At 44.7% G+C, this 24,390-nt stretch overlaps 1 protein-coding gene across 5 annotated transcripts in view; it reads left to right on the plus strand.

Moving 5' to 3' along the window:
• Nucleotides 1-24,390, plus strand: part of DPF3 (double PHD fingers 3) — a 300,997-nt gene that overhangs the window by 237,482 nt on the left and 39,125 nt on the right. Inside the window, exons 9-10 of one of the 5 annotated variants that reach the window (XM_019640435.1) lie at nucleotides 2,440-2,554; nucleotides 10,525-12,336. The exons of 3 other annotated variants lie outside the window; for them this stretch is intronic. In XM_019640435.1, the coding sequence (XP_019495980.1) occupies nucleotides 2,440-2,554; nucleotides 10,525-10,600 (191 nt within the window). In that variant the 3' untranslated portion in view covers nucleotides 10,601-12,336. Of the gene's footprint in view, nucleotides 1-1,140; nucleotides 2,366-2,439; nucleotides 2,555-10,524; nucleotides 12,337-24,390 lie in introns of those variants that run through there. One more of the 5 variants, XM_019640434.1, reaches the window with a different exon arrangement.

Below are 24,390 nucleotides of genomic sequence, written 5' to 3' on the forward strand. Positions count from 1 at the left end.
AGTCAAGGTCTGACCCTGATGTTCCTGAAATAGTTGATACCTTGGGAATAAACAAGTGGCATTAGCCCATGGGATGTGCTTGTTAAGGCAGGTGGGCGAATACGTCTCTAGGGCCTCCCTGGAGTCCTTACTTGGAAGAGCGATCTTTCCTTTTCCATCTACCCGACCACCTCTGTTTCCTGGGAGAAAATGATATTGACACCATAAATGGCACGTCATGACCTCATTTGGGGCAGTCCTGGGACCCATTTAGAAGGTAAAAAATTTAAACCCGAGTTTTACAAATTTCAGGATACTGTATTTTATTAGGCTTTTAACCCCCATTTCCCACTTCCTTAGTACTCTGAGTTAGATTTAACAACTTTGGACTTCTTGGGATAACTGAGACCTGGGCATGTTGAGTGGCTGGCGTGTGTGTGTGTGCACGTGCATGCGTGTGCACACGCATGTATGTGTATGCACACATATGTGGGTGCAGATCACAGAAATGTCCTCCAGTGCTTAAAGAAAACGAAAGACTCTGATTACCTACCACTTGTCAGACTTTCCAACCTCTGTTTGCTTTCAGTGCAAATGAACTACATGGTGTAAGGGTGGAATTGAAAGGGTACTGAAAGAACGGGATTAGAAACGGGTAAAAATAAAAATAAAATGAATGGAGGCTTAACCACCTTGAACGGGTTATCTGACAGTAATACCTTTGTAAAGCTGACTGTCAAAGTGAAGGACAAACATTGTACAGAGAAACACCAATGGAAGAAATACCAACCAGACTTGAAAACCACCAAGGAAATGCGTTGTCAGGGGCAGGGTTGAGTGAATGTGCATGTGTATGTGTGCATCCAGAAGAGACGAGAGAAAGTTCTGGGGGTGACTCTTTCACTGTCAAAGCTGTGGACGTGTATATTATGAGGAGATAATGCCTTTTCAGGGAGGGAGGAATCCTTTTCCCTGGAAATGTTGGCTTTGTCCCTTTACCCCAAGTCCCTGTCACCAGGTGATGCACCCAGTTAATCTCTTTTGGTGTGGAATGGTTTATGATCTTGCTCTGAAGAATAACACTGTAATAATGTGATAAGAATATTAATAATGCTGTCTGTTGCTTAACCCATGTGCTGATATATTCATCATACATGTCAGCTCATTTGGGAGGAGAAGGCAGGAAGGAGAAGGAGGCAGCGGCCGCAGCACGCACCACGGAGGACTTATTCGGTTCCACATCAGAAAGTGACACCTCAACTTTCCACGGCTTTGATGAGGACGATTTGGAAGAGCCTCGCCCCTGCCGAGGACGCCGCAGTGGCCGGGGTTCGCCCACAGCAGACAAAAAGGGCAGTTGCTAAACACACGAACAGACTCTCTGGGCAATTAGCCATCACCCTCTGACTTTGGTCATTGTTCTGGTTCTGATATATTTTTTTTAATGAAAGACAACTGTAGGTGTTCCCTTCATCCTTGCTTTTCCCTCACCTTCCATGCACCCCTTCCCCCTTTCCCTCTAGTTTGCGTATGTACAGCAGAAGCACAAACTACTGAAACAAAACAGAACAAAAGAACAGAATAACAGTCCTTCAGAGAGATGGCATCGTGTTGTACTATTTATTTTCCATAGAAATGGGAATTAGGTGAATGATCTCTTTTTGGGGGAGGTGGGGATCTTTTTGACATGAGCAGAGTTGATTTCCTCAGTTTTCCTATTTATTGGCAAAATGAAGAGAGGAGGAATATTGGGTTTGAAACAAAGAACCAATAACATTAAATAAATTATTATTTATATATTCTAACTATTATTAGAAACTTTTTTGGGGGAGAGAGAGAGAGAGAGAGGGAGGAGAATGAAGGGAAATCAAAGAAACTGAAGTAATATCCTGTTTAGAAGAAAGCCACTGGGGAGAGAATTGATTCAAGGAGACCTAGTCAGGAGGCTTTCCTCGATGGGAGATGACTGCACTTTCCGTCTTCCACCGAGTGTGTGGCTCCCCATGGCAGACCCCTTCCCCAGTTCTCCTCCCTGACCTTTCCACCTCCCTCCCCGCTTGTGAGAACATGTCAGCAGTTCCCGACAAGCCTGGGGCTGCTGTGTGTGGCCTCCCTGCAGCACCTGGGCCCTGAGCAGCAGCGTTTCCTGAGCTCCTCCTCTCCGTCAGCATAGCCACTGTTTTTGTGGTGGCTGGTGCTTTCCTCAGTTTCCTCCTGGTGAAGAGCAATTTCCAAATGCAGGAATGGAATATACGCAGAAAAGTCATGGACTCAGCAGTGACAGAACCACCTGAGGCCGCGCTCACGGAAGAAAGAAGGATACCTCACAGTATATTTCCCTCCCCCCTCGCCCCTGTTTACAAACATATAAATTCCTGTTGGATGATCAAGTCTCCTGTATTTCTTCTTCTATTTTTTTTTATAGTGCCCTCCAGGCACTTTGTCTTATGTTTCCAATAGCATCTCCTGAAATAAACCAAAGCAACACTTGCTCAAGGCCCCTGGGGCGATGGAGAAGACCATCCACCTTGTTGGCAGTCCCAAGAACGGACAGCTGTGCGACCCTAGTCAAAAGGTATGTCTTGGCTGACCTGTCTTACCATGAGGGCAAAACCATCATAGTTCTCCCCACCCCTTTTTTTTTCTTTCCTTTTCCCCCCTAGCTTGTCTTGTTTTTCTGGGTTCGGACACTCTTCCTAGTGGGGGAGTAGCTACTGGAGAGCCTTTCCCCCAGCCCTCTGCTGTCTGTGTGCATGTATCCCCATGTGGGCCTGGGCCCAATGTGGGGACTGAAGCTTGCTTGGACTATGGGAGGGGCTCTGTGTGGAGAATGGGGGGGCTTCTGGCTTCTGGCTCAACTGGAAGGGAAAATGGCTGGGGAAGTGCTTGGCTAACTCCCTCCCTTGGCTACACCTGGAGAGGGTGGCACTCAGGGAACTGCCTTTGGAGTTGGCTGCTGTACTTGAGTAGGAACGAGGGGCTGAGGCCATAGGGGGGCTGCATGTTGAGGCTGGTATTCCTTGTTCCAGGTACCAGTTTAACAGCCAAGGGGATATGTCCAAATTAAAGCAGATTTCTTATTAGGCACAACACTCAACTGAGCTGGCCTGAAGATTCTGAACTCCCGCTAAGTGTGGTCAGCATCCCTGGCTTCCATGAGAGCACAGGCCCAGAGACTGGGCATTGCCATGTGGCTTGGGTTAGGAGATCCAAGAGGCCGCTGAGGCAACAGGCTGTTTTTAAGTGTCTGAGAATATCTGCTTTGACAATCCAGCCTTTGCAGGTCCTCATGAATTAGATTGCTCGTTAAAATAACAAACCAAACAAACAAAAGACAGGATCAAGCAAAGAAACCCACAGATGGGTCCTTTGTGCTCTCTGGTAGCCTGGGACAGAAAGGGCTTCTACTTCTCTCCTGCTTCAAATATTTAAGTGCTCGCCTGGGCATTTGTTCTCAGTTGTGAGAGAATGAAAGTAACAACCTAACCCACTTTTGGGATGTTTTGCCTAATCTATATGTGGACTGTTTCTAGGATATATGGCATAAACCTCCAACATTTAATATTCCTGCATGCTCACATGTGTGAAAAAGCCAATATGGTTGGTTCCTGTTTGATTCTGCTAAGGGGATACAACCTTCTCTTGCTGTCATTCTTTACCTCTTTACTTCATCTGTTCTATTACTTTGACTTAGATATTGGATTCATGGAGTTATGAGTTGCTCTGACTGATGAAATGTGAGCTTCCATGTTAATAAAAACATGTCTGACCAATCTACACTATCATTTGAAATCTGTATAGTTGTTTGTAGTCCTGAAATTCTCAATGACAGCCTACCTTTGAATTTGAAAAACTTGTAAGTCAACGTAACTAAATTACTAAAGCCCCCCTAATTTTTTAGTCTAGCTTGAGGTTCTGAAGGGGAACCAAGAATGAAGAATTATCTAAAGAAGGCAAACTCCCATGGGAAGATTTATCTGAGGATGTCTAGTGTTGATCGATTCTATTTTTACTAGTATAGCTTGATCTTCCTTTTCTCCTGTTGGGGGTAGTAGATGTTCTCATCTTTATCAGTTGGTATAGCCAGTGTGAGCAGGGTACTGTATCTTAGCATTGCCTGAGCACCTTGTCTCACCTTGCTCATAGTATCTTTCAACAGGTTCAGAATTTACATCCTTTAAAAAAACAAGAAAGAACTCCAAGGGAATTTAAAGATGATCAAGTCGAAGTCTTTCACTTTTCAGTTGAGAAAGATCAACCCAGAGAGGTTAAGTGAGAGAAGTTTGAGAGAGAGGAATGGACAGTGCTGTGGAGGCAAATGTCTTATGGTGAAAGAAGGAAGCCAAGAGGAGGCATAGGAGGAAGAAGCTGGCTGTCCTGGGGGTCCAAACGCCTTGATGTTACATCTTTATCCCCCTTTTTCTCATAACAATGGCCCACATGTATGTGCCAGACATTGTTCTGAGTGCTTTCCCTGAAATAGCTTATTTAATCCTCATGACTACCTCATGAGGTAGGTGTTCATATTCTCCCCAGTTTACAGATGAGGAAACTGAGGTTTAGTAATAAGGTTAAGAAATGTACCTAAGGCCTCACAGCTACTGAGGAGCTAGGTTTTGACCCCTGGCAACCTGACTCCAGGACCTCCTATCCCAGCGGTTCTCAACCTTCCTAATGCCGCGGCCCCTTAATACAGTTCCTCATGTTGTGGTGACCCCCAACCATACAATTATTTTCGTTGCTACTCTATAACTGTAATTTTGCTACTGTTATGAATCGTAATGTAAGTATCTTTGTTTTCCGATGGTCTTAGGCAACCCCTGTGAAAGGGTCGTTCAACCCCCAAAGGGGTCATGACCCACAGGTTGAGAACCGCTGTCCTATCCTCTTTACTTCTACCATTATTCTGTGCTGCCCCTTGACATATTCCTACACAGGAATATAGGAATATAACATAGTATGGAATAAAAAAAAAAAACCATCGTATGTAATATATATTTATATTAAAAATAATTTATTTCTAGTTTGGATATATTATTAGTTTATTATAAAAGAGAAACATGGAAATTATTTACATGATGAAAGAGTTCAGAACTTCAGTAGATGCCATTTCAATAGTGATTTATTTTAGTCTATATACTTTACAAGAATATCACCTTCTCTGAAGAAGAAATAATCCTTGTCTAGGCACCTATGTTGGTGCCTCCATCTTCTGGGAGAAGAGCTTGATCTCCAACTTTCATGCGAACTGGTTGAATCCCCCTGTCCAACAGCTACTACTGTTGATTGCAATACTTACCCTTGAGATTTTACTGGAAGCATAATGCCTCCTTTGGCTGCAGTTACGGCTGCACTTTCAACTACTACTTGATCAAAGAGGGGGAGATATATATGTATATATATCTCCCTTGCTTTTTCTCAGATCCAGTTGAAGAAAGGGGTGTTTGCAATGAATGTAGCTTTAAATGGTAACCTTATTAAAAGATTAGAAGAGTAAGCAATTAGATCCCCCAAAAGAGAATCCCAATTAAAATTCTGTACAGAATATTACAGAGAGCTTGACTTCTAAATCATCATTTCTAAACACCCCCTCCTGATGCCTATTAGGAACAAAGGTCTCCTTTTTTTGTGACCTCTGGAATTGCAAGAGCTGTGTGAGCAGTCAGCACATCTATCATTTTGTTGTTACTTTTGTTAAATAAGTATCACTACTCAAAATTTAATATAAAAGAAATTAGAGTCATTAAGATGAAAATGATCTGACTAGTTTCCTTTGTTCTCAGCTCAGTAAAGCACCCTCACCAAATGCTTCAGAAATGTCACCTAATTTCCTAAGTCCTAGCCCAAAGATAGGAGAATCAAAGATATAGAACTTTCTAAATTTGTTACAACATTCACATCCCCTGGAGGGAACTGTTGATGAAAAGGTGATTACTGTTGTTATCTATCTGATGTTTTTTCCCCCTACCTAGAACAATCTAATCCTTTATTTCTGTTACTGAGACCATGTAGAGAGCAGACCCTCTAATTACTATAACACTGGAAGTGAGAAATACGCATTTCATTTTTTAAAGGTACTTTAAAGTCAGGAATGCAATTTGGTACTGGTATTTTAGAGAAGAGGATTTAATAAAAAGATGATGTTCACATCAATAGTATCCCTTTAAGTCTTCCTGCTTACTTTGCATCTCTCCGTGCACCTAATGGGCTTCAGCCTGATAGTGCCTTTATATAGCACTTGAGGGAACACAAGATCATTACTCGGGGAGAGAACTAAAGGCTGTTTGGAGGTTCTCACTTCATGGTGGAATAAAATTAATTAATATTATCCCAATATGCCTCCTGTTACATCTGATGAATATGAGCTTGAACTTAAAGTTTGAGCAGGCTCATGTATGAGGAATTTTTCTCCAGGGGATTTTGTTTAGCCTTTGGAAGTGAAGTTACTTGTGTATTTTCTGAGTGAGGCATTTTTGATCTAGTGAGTAGAGACCTAGAGTAGAAATGAAAAGTTGTGGGTTCTGGACTCAATCTCTGTGTTTGTTGCCAGGAATATCTGCCTCAGTTTCTCTATCCCTAGGAAATGGACATTTCTTACCCTATCATAATATATAACCAACATTCTCTCAGATGATTCTTAAAACAACCCTGTGAGGTAGGATAGATGCTATTTGTTCCCATTTTGTTGATGAGGAAACTGAGATTTCCTCAGGTTAGATGACAATCTGAAGTTCCAGGGTCTGTAAGTGGTGTCTGGGTCTTCTAATACTCTCCTCAGTCTGTACGACTGCTCCATTGAAGATTCCTGAGTAAAATCAATCACGGGCTTTGAGAGCTTTCTTTCAAGACCTCATTGTGTTGAGAGGAGGTACTTGATGCTGTAAAAACAAACCAAATCCAAACCCATCCTGTGATCAAGTTAAAACCCTGTTTAGGAGTAGCAATATCTAAGTCCTCATAAACTTGCCCAAAGAGCTAAGGTTGGGCTTGCTACATGGTCAGTGTTTTGGTGGTGACATCGGGGTGGGGGTGAGGGTGGAAGTGGTGAGGTGGCAGGGAGTGGACACTTAGGGCCCTGTTTTGGTCACATGCCCAAGTGCGTCTAACACTAAAACATTATATGGTACTGTTGTGCTTAATAAATGTGATTTCTGACCATTTACTCAAAATAACAGTATAGGGAAAACCATTCTGCTTGATTGATTTACAAAATAGCTGAGAATGATGGAAGATCCCGGTCAGAACTGAATTAATAGCTAAGAAGCATTGGCAAGTAGGTCTTCAAAGTATCTCAATACTGGCCCTCTACCAATGACTAAGACTTAAAAAAAATTTTTAATTTTTAAATAATTTCAGTCTTACAAAAATCTTACACAAGTAGTACAAAGAATTCCCACAGACGCTGCACCTAGATTCTGCAAATAAGCTCACTACAATGATGACAACCAGGAAATTGACACTGATGTAATATTACAACCTACAGACCTTATTCAAATTTTGCCAATTGTCTCACTAATATCATTTTTCTGGGTCCAGGACCCAACCCAGGATTACTTCCTGTATTTAATTGTCATGTCCTTTTAAAGTCTTTTAATCTGGAGTAGTTAGTTCCACAGTCTTTGTTTGTATAACCTTGATACTTGTGAAGAGCACTGGCTAGTCATTTTATAGAAAGTCTTTCACTTTAGTGTTGTGTGCTGTTTCTTATTGATTAAAATTAGGCTATGCATTTTTTTTTTTGGTAAGAATACCACAGAAATGATGTTGCATCCTTCTCAGTGCCTCATATCAGGGGGTACATGATTGATTTGTCCCATTAATGGTGACTCGGACATTTGGCCTTTTAGCTTAGGTTCAGGCTAGTATGTTTATAGACCTTGGATGATAATACTTTCATTCATATATACCTTTGTTTATTTGGCAACCAGGGACTGGGTAATAGGATGCATACAACTGCTCAGCCCTGTGAAGGAAGGATGGATGAAATTAAACATGGGCCAAATCACTGGATTTATTGTCCAGTGATTTTTTTTTTTTTTTGGCAATCTTGTTGGGCAGATTAGATATTATTCACAAGTAGTTAAAACATGTAAGAGTGTCATGGGGGTGATATGGGATTATTTTTGCTGTGGATCACAGTAGTCAGATTTTCTTAGAGGAGGCTATCAGATCAACACAGAGTTTTAGATTGACTATTGCTACTTAATTTGTAGGCAAGAATATCTCTCGTCAGAGAGAATGGAGATAGAGCTAAACAAAGGGCAAAGTTGGGAATCACAACGTGAATCCTATAAAATGGCAAAAATCACAATGTGAAAACATGCTTAAGTATTGTTCTGTGGCATTTTGTTCATGCCACTAGTATAGTGCTTATTACAACATGTTATGATTGTAGTCTTTCTCATTATCAGCTGGTGTGTTTCTTGAGGGCAAAGATGATGTCATTCATGTCCCTCGGTCAGTGCCCAACAACAATGTCCCATTATTATACATTGAAATAAACCGAGAAGTGAGCAGTGTTTCTGAGCTAATTAGTGGACGATTTAGTGTCCCATTCCATATATGGTGGGTGCTCAATAAATAATTGTTGACAGAAAGGTTGGAGAAGTCATATCTGGACACAACATCCATGGGTCAAGTCAGAGGGGGTAGATGAGATCCAGGAGACCATGAAGTGATGGTGGGGGGTCATGGGGGGAGAATGAGGATGTGAGGACAGGGTGAGGGGAAAGCTGAAAATGTGTAGAGGGATGGAAAGCCAGCCTCTTTGAAGGGGACTGAGTGCAGAAGATCAAGAACATGGCAGGACATTTCCAGTGGCCTGCCGTTGGCCCCGCCAGAGGAAATGAAAGAGAAAATGGATGTTAGGAACACAAAGCTGGGAACCAACCAGCTATTTTATAGGTGGCTTAAGTGGGCAAAAGAAGAAAAGGGGGGGGGAGAGTATGTGGGTGTGTTGGGGGGTGGTTAATGGAGGAAATTGAAAGGGCATGGGGTATGGTTATTAGACTCACTAAAAGAATGGCAGGTGACATCTGACCAGTGAAGTGAGGGGCATTGGGAGAGGGACTGAAAGACTCCTGGCAGGGTATAAAAGTCTGACTGGATGCCCAGCCAAGAAAACACTCATCAGGGACTCTATGGAAGGTCTGGAGAAAGGCCAACTGGTTTTATCACTGGAGTGAGGGGGCTGGAGGCAGGTGGACCAGTGAAGAAATGAACACTGAGGAAGGGGAGGAGATTCTGGGAAGGGAGACCAAAAAGGCAAATCTGAGAGGGGAGATAGTGGGATGGGATGGGATGGGAGGGAATAGGATAGAAGGGAATAGGATGGGAGGGAAGGGAAAGAAACACAGACAGGTGTGAGGAGAGGGTTTGGTGGTGGGTGGAAACCGGGCCCCTTATCCTCCCTTTGAAAACATAAGTAGACAGATAGAGCCTCAGCTTTGGAAGTCTATCGAATCCAGTCCTGTACACCTGAGTAATGAGGAATGTCTTGGGTACTAGAATGAGAGATGGGGGATGGGGAAGGGAGTTTCAGCTTGGAAGAGGCTGAGCTGCTCATTTGATTTTGAATTTCGTTCCCTTTTGGCTTGGCTACTTTCCACTTGGGTCCCTCCTCCTTTCCTTTTTTTTCTTGCCACTTAGCTCCGTGTGAGCTGGCCACTGTTAGGGGCACCCATCTCTGCCCTCAGGAAATGCTTCTGGGGTGAAATGTGATAGCACTGGATTTTATTGCTTACTCCTTTGTGCCAACTACTCCATTCCAAAGACTAAAATAACTTAGCAGATTTCATTTCAGCTAGAAGCAAAATCCATGCCTGATTGGTACCCATGCAGACTATGGGACCCACCTGGTTTGAACTGCCACCAGGTTCCAAGGCTGACACTTAGAGACTGAGGCTGGGCTAGGTGAGGACTGGCATGGGTCTCTCGGCTTGGTTCTCTCTCCAAGTAATCTCAACACCCTGGATTCAACTTGGGGCAGTGTTAGGGACAATGGTGTGTGCAGGAAACAGTGTCCTTTTGGCCTTAGGCCAAATGGGGCATCGGTTGGGTTTTTCTGTGACTGAAACTGGTCCTATACCATAGAACTACTCATTTCCACTTAGGTGACAGGAAGATAGATTGCATCATAATGATCCTTCTGGGGTATTTTAACAGCGAAAAGATGCAGTTTGTTTGGTTTCCAAAAACAGATTTTGCTAACACCCAGTTTTGCCTACTATGCCACCTAGGAATTGAAAATCCAACTGTGTCTTCTCTGTTTCTTGTGTCATTCAGTTGCCCAGGAGCAACTGACCTGCCCTAATTCCTGGCTGAGTTCGTGCTGCGATGTTCAAGGCACAGGAGACACTAGGCTGGTTATCATTGCACTTAGCCACGGCCTCCTTAGCGTGGCAGTTAGCTGGTTGTTTTCTTTCTTTCATTTTCTTTTTATTTCATTTCATTTCCACCACCCCCTTAATTTGAATCTTTCCTTTTTAGGTAGTTGTCCTGTGCTGTTGTTTTTTGTTTTATCTTTCGTTGCCTTTCCCTCTGCAGTCAACTCTATGACCTGGGGACTCCAGCGTCCTTCAAGCAAGCCATTTCCGAAGAAGGTGACAAGAAGCTGCGATGATTTGCACCTCCTCCTCCTCCTCCACCTCCACCTCCTCCACCTCCTCTTCCTCTTCCCTTGCCCGGCCCCCTCCTGCGCGTGTGTTTCAGCCAACACAGGAGCCTGGATTGTGGAAAAGTCTCCAGCGCAACTCATCTCGGCTCAGCTCAGCTCAGCTCAGCGAAGTCTTGGGAATGGCCTAAGTTTGTGCAATCAGAAGACTTTTTTTTTTTTTTAATTTTTAAATTCTTCGTTGCATTTTCTTTAAATGTCTGTGAGAAAGTACCCAGGTCAGACTGGAATTGCTCTACAATAGAAATAACTGAAAACAAACTGACAAAAAAAGTTAACTATTTTATTTATTTCAATATTTAAAAGAAAAAAAGTGCTGATGTGGCACAGTATTTTTGTTTAAAGTACCTTCTACTTCAAAACTTAAAAGCAATTTCGTGAAGACACGAAGTCAAAAGAGTACTTAATGTAAAATAAAGACTGCATATTCACTAAGGAAAAATACCCCACATTTTTAATAAGAAAATAAAGATCAACTCTGCTCTCTCAAAGGCTTTTTAAAAAGCCATTCATGTATGTGCTTTAGGTATTTTTATTTCTGCGAGTTGGATGTGGTAAGTGAGGAGTGATCACTTATTTTTTTTCCTTCTTCAAAAGTCTGTTGAAAGTGTTGGTGATGTTCAATGATTGTGTTAAGACTTGACTGAAATAAATTAGCCACAAAGGCTATAGGCAGTCTCTCCGAGCCCGCCCCTCCCCCCCCAACAAAAACCCCTCCCCTCACCCCAGGCAAGCCCCATTTATCTGAATGTCAAGAAGCAGCCTGCCTCCTGGTTATCATGTCTGACAAGGCCTAGTTCTGAAAAGGAATTCTATCTTGTGATTAAATATATCTCTGCGAGTGCAACAGATTCGAACACAGACAGCTTTGTTTAAAATAACGCAGTGAAGGAAGAGAAAAAAAAAAGAAAGACAACAAAAAGCATCAGCTGAGATGATACTAATTCTGCCACCTAACAACTCCTGAGGAGACGTGCAAAGGGCGCCTTCTGCCGAGCCGGCTTCCGGGCCTGCGATTCTGAGTGTCCCCAAGGGCAAGGAAGGCCCACCTGAGTGATGGGAACCTCAAATTTAGTTGCTGGTGGGGGTAAAGGAGAAAGGCGAGTGTTCTAACATGTCCTTTTATGGCCATGTTAGTGGAAGTGAGTGTTACAGCCTCTGAAATGTAATTCAGCCTTGTGTCTGCAGCCTAATTAAGGAGCTGGGTTGACTGGCTGGGGCACTGGGTTTTACTGCAGGTCTTTTCCCCGTCCCTGCTCTTGAGTTTCCTTCACTTGTAAGCAGAGTCGTATTAATAAATGTACAATCTCATGCTGGATATTCTTGTCAGCAAAAGTCCTTGAGTGACAGTGTTACTGAAATAGTTCGGAGCCTGAGAATCTCTCTTTTGCCTTCGAAAGGGGAGACTGGATGGGCACCAATGTCCTGCCAGCCCTTTCAGGTTTCTCATTCAAGGCCGATCCCGTGGGAAATCACCAAGGGTGTCTTTGTATCATTTTGTAGCCCTTTACTGTGACGTTTTCTGATAGAAAATGTCCCTTTTCAAAATGCTAGTAATTATAATAATAATCCGCCCTCCAAACCAACTCCCACAAGTTACAACATGTGTAGAATTGTGATAAAGCTTTGCAAAATGTAGGGTTTGTATCAAGTTTGTGTAAGTTTTTGTTAAATAAAAGCCTGTTTCCAATGCTCCTATATAGCATCTGTAAATTTTGCTTTACCAACCTCATCCTACATGAGTATGACTTTCATACTGTCCTATAGAAGGGACTCCTGAAAGGGTTCTGCCCACTTGCTCGCCTGGGATTTGTTGAACCCCCTATTGTTTTCTTTAGAAGCACAGTCTAGAACAGTGGTTGGCACTGGCTTGGCTGACAGGTGGTGGCATGGAAAATGAACTATGCCCAGGGTCGGTGCCAGCTCCCTGAGTCCAGAGATGCTGTCACCCACTCCCCCATCTCCATGGCCATCACAACCCTCTCCATGGCCAAAATAGATTTATGTACAGGCATCATATACCTGTCCAATGTTGCTGTCACACCAGTGCCAAGAATAGTTCTGCACAAGAATGCAAAATTTAATGTGTGCTTGGAACATACTGGGGATTAATATTTCTATTGCCTGAAGGGTGCTCTTGGTGTAGCCCCCCCCCCAAGCTGCAGCTGGCATGGCTGGAAGCCAGCCCCCCATGATAGGCTTCGCCTTGTGTGTGGAGGTGGACATTCTCCTTTGATGGGTCCTCTAGGTCAGACAGAACCAGCCTTTTGGCCAGGTCTTGCCTTCTGAGCATTGCCAGCCCGTGCTGCGTCCAGGTGGATATGGAACGTGTTGTGATGCTGCTGCTGTTGTGCGCCATCTTCTTTTGTGACATTCATTATGGACTTTGTAAGTTTCCCTAGCAGTAAAAAGGACTTTTTTCTTCAAATACCCTCCTTAGGCCTTTTTTTTTTTTTACTGTGGTAAAATATACATTGCATAAAATTTATCATTTTAACCATTTTTAAATGTACAGTTCCGTGGCATTAAGTACATTCACATTGTTGCACAACATCACTACCATCCATCTCCAGAACTTTTCCCTCTTCTCCAGTTGAAACTCTGTACCTATTCCTCTAGAATTTTTGTTAAATTTGCCTTTTAGGTATTTTATGTCTTATATGCATCTTATTTCAGAGGACACTTTCTAAGAGAGTCAGACCAGATTTTATGCAAAGGCTACTCACTTGGGTCAGGGTTGTTTTCTTTTGTTGAGGTGGGGAGGAGGTTATTCTGAATAAGCAGTTATTTTCCTTATGATTTATTTACAAAGGGGTCTGCAAAGTTTTCCTCTAAAGGTCCAAATAGTAAATACTTTAGGCTTTGCAGGCTAGACATCTGTGGCAGCTACTCAGCTCTGGGGTTGTGGCATGCAAGCAGCCACAGACGGTATATAACTAAACAGGCATGGCTGTGTTTCAATAAAACTTTATTTATAAAATAGGCAGTTGGCCTGATTTGGCCCAGGGGCCATAGTTTGCTGATCCCTGATTGAGAAATAGAGTATTATACTGTTAAATTGGGTGTGGCAATGATAACATTTAAGGCATTGTCTAAGTCTCAGGACTAAGAAAAGAGAAGAATTTCACATCAATGGATGAAGGGCTAGAGGTGCATTCCAGGATCAGTAATGTAAGTTGTACTGAAGCCTAGTTGTGAAAACATTTCAGAGCCCAAAAATTCCATCACAGAATTTTAGAAAGCTAGTAGATTTTCTAGCTTGGGTGCTGAGTCCAAACTACAATAGTGCAATGCTTACCAAAAGAATCTAGAAATAATCCAGCCAGTCTGTATGCTAGCCATACATAATAGTAACTCTCTGAGGACATGACTGATGTTGTTCATCTCTAGCAGCTTACATGTGAAACAAGGCCAACTTTAAAATAGTCAAGTTCACGTAAATGGTTCCTATGGGCTAAGTGCACATAGATAATAGAATTTCATCTGTATGAGATAAATGATAAAGGACATTTCATGGAACCCAACTTGGGAGGTGTGGACTTGTTGCAGTTAAAGAAATGGGCTCTTTCTGGTGACTACTGATTCTTCTTCAGTGGCTGTGGCTCCCTGAAATTGTTAGTTACAGGGTGTTGACGTTGTTGAGATCCATTTATTTCTAAGAACTCGGATGCTGGTGAGCATATTCAGAATCAGGACTTTCCCTAACTCCTTACTGCATATCCCCAAAGAACTGCTAAGAATTAATTTTCCTCCATGGATGGTGGAGAAGATTACTGAAACCAGACATTCTACTGAATTGAAACCTTACAAACTGAATATGGGATGGTCCTGAAGGATGGCCTATGAGCTAGTCATGCTAGGTGGCTGCAGCCATGCCGCATTTATCAAAGATGTCCTCTTTAGCCATTACTAGAGGATGCTCAGTTGTTTGGAGAGGTTCAGTAGCTTTTCAGCTCTCAGGATACCTTTTAGTGAAGCTCATTGCTAAGTTCCCTGAGTTCCCTCCCAAGTTTCCTTAAAAGGGGGAGGGGTTGGCATAAGTGTGCTATGTATCTGCTCCTTTTGCTCCAAGCTCCACGCTGTGATCATATCTGAGCTGCCCAGATGTCAGTTTTTAGGCATAGATTAGAAGGAGAAAGATCCTTCAGACCAAAAGTTATTAATAGAAAATCCGGTTTTGTATTTTATGTAAACCTGGTGTGAGCAGCACAATCCCTCGGTTACCCGGCCTTTCTGTACACCAGAATAGGAAATACTTTGTTGGGAGGTGATAACAGTGGTCATCAATGGATGATTAGCACTGACCTGATCGATATGATTACGTTGACTGTGCTATTAGTGATCACTTGGCAAGGCATAATCACAGTTGAGGTGGATCTGGAAGTCCTAGTAGAACACTGGGAGAATTGTCTTGTGTATTTTTATTAGGTTGGTGCAAAAGTAATTGCAGTTTCGGACCATGCATTTTAAATCATTATAACTAGGCTCAAACACATCTTTATTAATCACAATAGGAACCATTACAATCAACATATTTTTGCCAACGAGAAATAAGTTTGTTTATTCCTGTAGCATAAAAATTCATGTTTCAGGATTCGACGAACTCTTTTTTTTTTTTTTTTAAGATTTTTTTTTTCAATTGGGAGATTGGGGAAGGGGAACAGTATTGGGGAATTGGAGAAGGGGAACAGCCAAATTGTTGTCCTTCAATCTTAGTTGTGGAGGATGCAGCTAGCTCAGCTCCAAGACCAGTCGCCATCTGGCTGCCCGTCGGCAGCTCGGGGCAGCTCAGCTCAAGGTACCGTGTTCAATCTTAATTGGGGGGTGGGCATAGGCCACCATCCCATGCAGGAGTCGAACTAGCAACCTTGTTAGGAGCACGTGCTCTCACCAGCTGAGCCATCGTGCCACCTGTTGGCAGCTCGGTGGCAGCTCAGCTCAGCAACAGCTCACTGGCCCATGTGGGAATTGAACCGGCAACCCTGTTGCTCAGAGCTTGCGCTCTTAACCAACTGAGCCACTCGGCCAGCCCCATCGACGAACTCTTGGAAAGCATTTTCTGCATCCTGTTGGCTGTGGAAGTGTTTTCCCTGCAAAAAACTGTCGAGATGCTTGAAGAAGTGGTAGTCGGTTGGCGAGAGTTCAGATGAATCTGGTGGATGAGGCAAAACTCGATAGCCCAATTCGTTCAACTTTTGAAGCGTTGGTTGTGTGATGTGTGTTCGGGAGTTGTTATGGAGAAGAATTGGGCCCTTTCTGTTGACCAATGCCAGCTGCATCGTTGCAGTTTTCAGTGCGTCTCATCGGTTTGCTGAGCATACTTCTCAGATGTAATGGTTTCACTGGGATTCAGAACGCTGTGGATCAGACCGGCAGCAGACCTCCAAACAGTGACTATGAGCTTATTTTGGTGCAAGTTTGGCTTTGGGAAGTCCTTTGGAGATTCTTCTAGGTCCAACCAGTGAGCTGGTTGTCGCCAGTTGTATACAACCCACTTTACGTCTCATGTCACAATCTGATCAAGAAATGGTTCGTTGTTGTTGTATAGAATAAGAGAGGACAACACTTCAAAACAACTTTTTTTATTTGCAGTCAGCTCACGAGGCACCCACATATCGACCTTTTTCACCTTTCCAATTTGCTTCAAATGCCGAATGACTATAGAATGGTCGACGTTGAGTTCTTCGGCAGCTTCTCATGTAGTTGTAAGAGGACCAGCTTCAATGATTGCTTTCAATTGGTTGTTGTCAACTTCCGATGGCCAGCCGCGACACTCCTCATCTTCAAGGCTCTCGTCTCCTTTGCAAAACTTCTTGAACCACCATTGTCCCTGTACGTTCCTTAGCAGTTCCTGAGCCAAATGCTTTGTTGATGTTGCGAGTTGTCTCCGCTGCTTTACGACCTATTTTGAATTCGAATAGGAAAATTGCTCGGATTTGTTTTTTGTCTAATATCATTTCCATAGTCTAAAATACATGTAAAATAAACAGCAAGTAATAAGTCATTAGCAAAAAAAACCATAAAACAAGACATGCACATTAAAATGATGTATAACATAACCATGTTTATTTAAAAATGTATTCCAATATCAAAGGCAAATTTCAACAATGCAAAAACCACAATTACGTCTGCACCAACCTGATATTTAAGCATGATGCCAGGCTGTGTTATGTTGGGGATAATGTGCAAGGGCCGGGAAGTACTTCTCTACTGCTAGCTAATATTTGATACCACTGTGTTTGAATTAGCTGAAAATAACTGGAAAAAACAAAGTACAGAAAAGATTATTACCAACATGGTGAAAGGATGTACCATAACTCCTTTAAGAAAAGGTTAAAGGATTTGAGGTTGTTTAACTTAGGGAAGAGAATTAGGGGTCACTTAATAACTGTCATGACATGTGTCATTGAGAAAAGGGCACTGACTAGTTGCTTTTGGTCTCTAGTGAGGACAGGAGAAGCACCTTTGGGCTTAGAACAAACTGACAAATGGGTCCTTTGATATTAAGAATTTCTGACCATTGAGGCTGATATGGAACTCACTGATAGCCAATCATTTTTCCTCCATGGAGTTAGGGGCGTGGGCTAGGTGACTTCTTAGGATCCTGTCTAGCTCTGCAGTGCTTTGAATTGCAGCTAGTAACCTGAAAGAGTTAGTGCCTAACTCACCACCAGGGAGCTGGGAAGCACTGGGATGATTAGTCTCATGAATGTGCATTGTGAACATTAACTAAAATTACATTCCTAGGCTTGTTCCTATTCATACCGAAGCAATGTCCCAAGCCTGTATGGGGACTTTCACCATTATGGTAGTGTGGGACAGTAGCTGGAAAGTGAATGCAGTGGCGAGAGACATTTTCCCTCAGAGAAACACCAAGCAGCAGGGGGTGGGTGACAGGGAGAAGCAACTGCAAAGGACAGTAAGACAAGAAAGCCACAGGTAAAAATGGTGCTCCTGAAAACTCCACCTGTGTTGCACTCCAGTTCTCTTCTCCTTGGATTCTCATCCCATGGCCAACATCATCTTTGGTGCATGGACTTTGTTCTTGCTCATAGGACCTGGATATTCTCAGCTTGATTTTAGTTGGATGAGCTCACTAATAGTCATGGTTGTCTACTCCTTTCTCCCCAGCTGAGTAGGGGAAGACAGGCCTTATTAGAAGACAAAGTTAATTCATATACACACACACACACACACACACACACATATGACAAAAATTCAGCCTGGGAAGAGCAGTGATCAGGATTTCCTCTAACTTAGAAAAGAATTCCGATAGAATAATTCTGCTCTGTGTTTGAGTTAAAGAAGTGGCAAGGATTGTACTATATTTAGTGTGTGAAGTCACCTGTCTGTGAACCAGAAATATAAGAGGTTGGGAATGGAGATAATTGTGTAAGAAGGGGTGGAGGCACGTGATGATGGCTCACATGCACACTTCTGTGGCAACTTCTACTTGGCTGAGCTATGGGTTCAGAGAGACTGGCATTCTGTAATCCTGAAAACTTCTTTAGTTGAAATAGATTAGTTTTCCTCCATACATATCAACCTTTCATCCATACTCTTATTTTGTATAATGACCCTCTAATTATTGGTTTGCTTTATGCTACTGATCAATTAATCAAACATTTATTCAATGTCTTCTGTGTTACAGTACTGTGCTAGTTTTGCAGGACTTAAAAGAGAAGCAAAGGGGAATTGAAATAAATTTTGGAGATACTTTATATGTACCATTCACCAATAGGCTTCTTATAGATGCTAGCTTGTTAAGGCCATATACGAGGTGCAATAAAAAATACAGTGGCTGCTGCTGCTGGGTGCCATCCAACTGAAAGGCTGGGAAGCGGCGCATTGAACCTTATTGACAGTGTGTGACAAGTTTCAACTTGTTCGGTGCAGTCAGTTGGGTGAGCTTCACTTGCAAGAAGGTGTGTTTTAAAGTGAGCCATAAATCATCCTCCATCATGACAATGCTCTGTGTTACACATTGCTTCTGGTATACGGCAATTTCTGTGAAAAACATTATGTTGTGTCCTCATCCACCTTATTCACCATATCTGGCAACGTGCGACTTCTGGCTGTTCCCCAAAGCGAAAATGATTCAGGACATCGAGGCAGCCACAACAGTGCAACTAAAGACACTCACGAAAGAGGACTTCCAGAACTGCTTCTGAGAATGGCAAGAACCAAGGGATGAGTGTGTTCAAAGCGAGAGGGAGTATTTTGAGGGGGATTAATGACAATGTAGCTTTTACTGTAATTTTTTAATTTAAACATTCACCATATATTTTGATCACACCTCATATCAGCCCTTTTAGTAGGAATAATATTATTCCTATTTCATAGAAATAGGAATTGAGGCTCAGGGAGATTGAGTTGACAAAGGTAGTAGTGACAGCTGGTAAAGTCTGATTTTCCCAATTGAGGGTTTTCTAGTTATAAAACTATCTCTACTATATAAGACATTTTTTTTTTTTTGTTCTTGAGGAGGAGAGACAGGGGTTTAGCATATTATTCAAGATAAGACCATTTATAATTAAGTGCCAAGTTGGTGCAAAATGTGAGTGCCAGAGGGCTTAGCAAGGGGAATTACAAGTGCAGGTAGTGGGGAGGTCTTCATGGGAAGGTGAGTAGAATTGGGTCGGCAAAGGGAAGGCAGGCCACTGAAAGCAACAGTGGGAAATTCCTGTGAAAAAGCTCCGAGGTAGGACTGGAGCCAGAGCGGAGATGAGCCTGAATGGGGGCGGGGGGGCAGTTGTGGGGATCCTGGTCTGTGGGGAGAAGTCATAGGAATGTAAATAGCACCCATATTGTGGGGCCTGATCCACAGCAGAGGAAACAGGAACAGTAAGAAGTCGGGCATCATGAGCTCTTGAGCAGGATAAGTGTGATGTTTATGTGAGGGTAGCTGAACGGCGCATGTCTAGAAGCTTGGGTTTGTATAGTTTTCCCCACAGAGCTGTCTCTGACCCTGTCGTGGTCATCTTGCTTAGACTCAAACCTGGCTGTTGATGCTGTGGGAGTTTTTCACCAAGTAATATTCTGAACCCAGAGAAACGACTGTCATGCTGCCTACTGGTTTGCATTTGGGGAGGAGAGTGGAATATCCTGAGAGGTTTGTACCTGAGAGGCCAATTGAAATTCGCCATCAAAATCTATGATTGTCCTCCTCCTAGTCAAGTTAGAGAAGGGTTTATTTGAAAAAGTAAGCTTTAGACTGATAGGTCACTGAATGTGGTGGAGGAAATGCGAAGAAACCAGGCTCAGATTCTGGCCATTGGCCTTGGTTGTGTGCGAAGCCCCTTTTGGTCCCATTGTCCGGATACACTTAGCTGACTTACACGTCGGAGGGTTCGAGCAGCCCTGAGATTGTACTCACTTCCATCTCTATCTCTGATGCTCTTCTCTCTCTACTTCGTCTTGTTGATGGGCTCCTCACTGGCCCCTAATGCTGGAAGAGGTGTGGCCATATGTAAGGAATACAGACTGGGAGTCCATCTTTTTTACAATGGCCAAGAACTGTTGGTGCTCCCAGACGTGCTAAATAATAGCTACTGTGCTCTCCAGGTAACCGTCCTAGTAGCCTTGTTGGGTTATTGTCCCACTTAGCAGATGAGTAGACCAACACTCAGAAGGGTTAAGTGATTTGGCCAAAGCTCTACAGGAGTGGTAGGGCCCAGGCTAGACTCCAGATTTTCTTTCTGATATGTAAGCTAGTGTATTTGCCAATGCTTATTATTTGCCTATAATGTTCAATGACAATTGTCTTGGCTCAGGCATGGCTAAAAGTGGCAGAGCCCCGGACTAAAAGGTTTTCTGACAGCATAGAACTGAAACTCACAATAGAATAATACCCACCTTCCCACTGAGAAAAGAAAAAACCTCTCGATGCCAGCCCTCACCCCACTCCGCCAACCCCCTTCCCCCCAACATTTATGCAGCACCTGGGACTTGTACAGCGCTGTCTCGCCAAACCCTTGCAGATTCGTTTCCTTCATCTGCCTTCACACTGTAGCACTAATTTAGATCTGGTACAGCCGACATTCCAGGGCCGAGTGTCAACTGTGCTTTCAGTGCACCGTTCTGTGACTGTTTCGTGCACCCACCTGTATCACCTACAGATGGGCTTGAAATTTCACTGTGTGCCCCACAGAAAACACCCCAGGCCTGCCTCCAGTGGCGCGTGAGGTCTGCTGCAGGCAGCCCTCTGAGTTGATTTGGCCTTGTAGAGGTTGAGATTGGCTTTAAAAGAAGTCCCTGCCTGGTGATTGGCACGGGGAGAGATCTTCTGAGACGGCACCTTGCCCTCCCAGCTCCCTCTCCATTAATTCCAGGAAACTGCAGCTGCTTGCCTGCCCCACCCTCTCCGGTCTCTCTGCTCTGCTCATCACAGCTCATTTCTGTTGCATGACTTATTGGCGGGGACAAGGCTTCAGGACTCCCAAAATGCGAACAGGGAAATGAAGGACTCTGGGCCAAATGGATCAGCCCATGCCCGCTGGGACTGCCATCCCCCTTCTTCATTCCCCTGTGCCTTGTTCCTGCGCCCACTGGCAAAGTTTCCCCTTGGGCTTGCCCTCTGCACCAGGTAGGGCTGGCTTGGTATTTTAAGGGAGTGAAGGGGAGTGGTGTCTCCATAGGTTCCCTAACCACAACCCTGTGGGGTTGGGCTCATTTTGCAGCTGCAGGGGTCTGAGGTGGAGAAAGGTTCAATAGTGACTTGCCCGAAACCAGGCAAATGAACGTGTCTATTTGACTTCAAAGGCTGTGCTCCCTCCTTTTTAGTCATTTCGTCTAGGAGGGGGACCCTCCTGCATCCTCCTCCTCCTCCCTTAAACCAAGGGCTCTGGGCTTCTCCAGCCTGTTCTCCATCTCTCTCCAGGAGCCTTACTTTTCCTGTAATAACAAGTCCTGCTGGTTTCTGGGAGAACCCACTGACTGGTCAGCATTGTGGGTTGTTAGGCCACTATGCCCATAAATCCAGGTTTCCCAGCAAGGACAAACTGGACAGTTGCAAAGAGACAGCTGCCCTGGCCAGGCTCCCCAGTGCCAGGCTGTTCTGCAGGACCATTTTAGGTGGCTGTCAGGAGGGGAGCAGTGCTTCTGCTCACTCGCTGGCGGGGTCCTTTTCCTTTCCGGGGACTCCCTTGCCTTTCGTGACCTCATTTTAAGGCCCATGCATCATTTGGTTGACCTGCTTCAAGAGAAATTTGGTCTCCATCTTTGTAAATACGGATGACTCCAACCTCGTATTTGTCTGATGATCTGGAAAGGTCCAGGTGCCATTTTGGTGAGAATGTAATATTTTTTTAAAAAGACTTCTTTCCATCTCGCTGTCTTTCTGTCTTACCCTCCTTGTCTAAACAGGGGAATGCTTCTTCGATCCCCTTTAGAGCTGTTCCTTCTTGAAGTTTCTCCCTCCCACAAGGCTGTGGAAAAGGGAGCTGGGTGCAGAGTGGACAATATCCAGGAATGTTTTGCCCCAGGGTTAAAAAAAAAATTTTTTTTATTGGGGTATTGGGGAGATGGGAACAGACAAGTTGCTGTTGTTTTTGTTCTTCAGTCTAGTTGTGGAGGATGTTGCTTCACTGGCCCAAGTTGGCACCATCATTGCACTCTTCCGGGTGAGGCAGATCAGTCGCTGGCTTCTGGATGGCTGCTCACTGCGGCTGCTGGCTGCTCACGCTGGCTGCGCTCACGCTGGCTGCTGGCTACACACGGTAGCCCATGGCAACCCACTGCCACAGGGGCTGCAGCCTACACCGTCGCCGGCGACTCGTGGCAGCCCAGCTCCAGGTTGAGCTGTTGTTCAGCATCTTAGCTGTAGAGGGCAGTGTAACTGGCCCTCATATGTAGGATCCGAACCGGGGCCCTCTGGCGTCCCAAGCCAGCTCCTAACCAATGCGCCACTCAGCCGGCCCTGCCCCAGGGTTTTGATGTGCATTCGTGTTTCTAGAAGGCAGGGGCAGGGAGGAGTCAGTTGACAAGGCCCCAGCGGCTTCTTTGGTGGCTGAATAGGAGAAGGGGCAGCCCCCAGGAGCAGGATGCCAAGGTTCCACACCACCTGGGTCACACTCCCAGGGACCCATGCTTGTTGTGGAAAGACTAGGAGACCTGGATTAGAGTCCCAGGCCTGCTGCCCCCTTGCCCTGTGACCCTGGACAAGCCACCATACTTTTTGAGGGCTCAGTTTCCTCATGTGTTTCAAGAAGGGGTTAGACCAGGTGATCCAGGGTTCACTCTGGCACTGACAGTCAGGTTCTGAGCGGATCGAGTAAGGAACCCATGATGATGCTATCCTGTCTGAGAAAGTGGTTTGCATTTATAACCGCAGCTTTTTGGAAGTGAAGCTTTTAAGCCACTGGGGTCGCTTCAGTGGTGGAAGTTTCAGGCACCATTACAGGGGTCTGTGGAAGGGAGATGACAGTTTATATCCCGCTCCCAACCCAGCATGACCAACCATGTCTCGGAGGTAGATGCCTCCTCTGTCCTCTCTGTCCACCCACACCTGTGACTCTGAGGAACCCCCCACTCCATCCACCCCTTCCCCTGAGTGAAGAGGCAGATGAGAACCGGCTGGGTGAGGGTTAGACTGGGCATCTTCTGTGTGGGTTTGGGGCACCTGTGGGGTGCCCACTTACGCTGAATCATCTGTGTCTCCCAGCTCTGGTCTTCCAGAGGGCAAGCCCCAGGGACCCACAGGCAGGGCCTGTTGCTGATAAAGCTGCATTGGCCCCGAGTGCCTCCCTGGCCTAGGCTGTTGGGCGCAGAGAAGAGGCCTCAGAGCTGATCCCATAGAGGAGGAAACAGAGACAGGAGAGTCATTGCCAAGATCTGGGCTCCCTGGGGCCATGCAGGCCCGAGCCTCTGGACTCCCAGTTGAGTGCTCTCTTCCTATCAGGTCTCTTCCTCCAGCTACTCCCTAAGCCAGGCTCTGCCTTCCCTTTCGGTTTCAAGGAACTAATGAACTGCTTTGTGTTTGGTTTTGTTGTTTGTTTATTTTTTAATTGGGGAATTGGGGGAGGGAAACAGTATTGGGGACTTGGGGAAGGGGACCAGCCAAGTTGTTGTTCTTCAGTCTTCATTGTGGAGGGCGCCAGTCGCCATCTGGCTGCTTTTTGGCAGCTTGTGGCCTCTAAGCTCAAGGTGCTGTGTTCAATCCTAGTTGCGGGTGGGCATAGCCACCATCCCATGCGGGAGTCGAACTGGCAGCCTTGTTGTTAAGAGCGCACCCTCTATCCTCTGAGTCATCTGAGTGGCAGTTCAACTCAAGGTGCCTAGTTCAGTCTTAGTTGCGGGTGGGCATAGCCACCATCCCATGTGGGAGTCGAACCAACAGCCTTGTTGTTAAGAGCACATGCTCTATCCACTGAGCCATCCAGGTGGCAGCTCAGCTCAAGGTGCTGAGTTCAGTCTTAGTTGCGGGCGGGCATAGCCCACCATCAAACAGGCAGCCTTGTTGTTACACCAGCTGAGCCATCCTGCCACCTGTTGGCAGCTCAGCAGCAGTTCAACTTGGGCGCAGCGTTACTGGCCCATGTGGGAATCAAACTGGTGGCCCTGTTGCTCAGAGTTTGTGCTCTTAAGCTAACTCTTAACCAACTAAGCCACTTGGCCAGCCCTGCTTTGCCTTTTTAACCCCTCTGGTTCATCACCTTTAACTCTGTGGGACCGGGGACTGGAGGTAGGCTTGACCTGACTTTGCCTTGGGATAACTCAGGGAGTGAGTGCCTTAATCTGGG

Source organism: Hipposideros armiger, unplaced genomic scaffold, assembly GCF_001890085.2.
Source record: "Hipposideros armiger isolate ML-2016 unplaced genomic scaffold, ASM189008v1 scaffold_49, whole genome shotgun sequence".
NCBI lineage: Eukaryota > Metazoa > Chordata > Mammalia > Chiroptera > Hipposideridae > Hipposideros > Hipposideros armiger.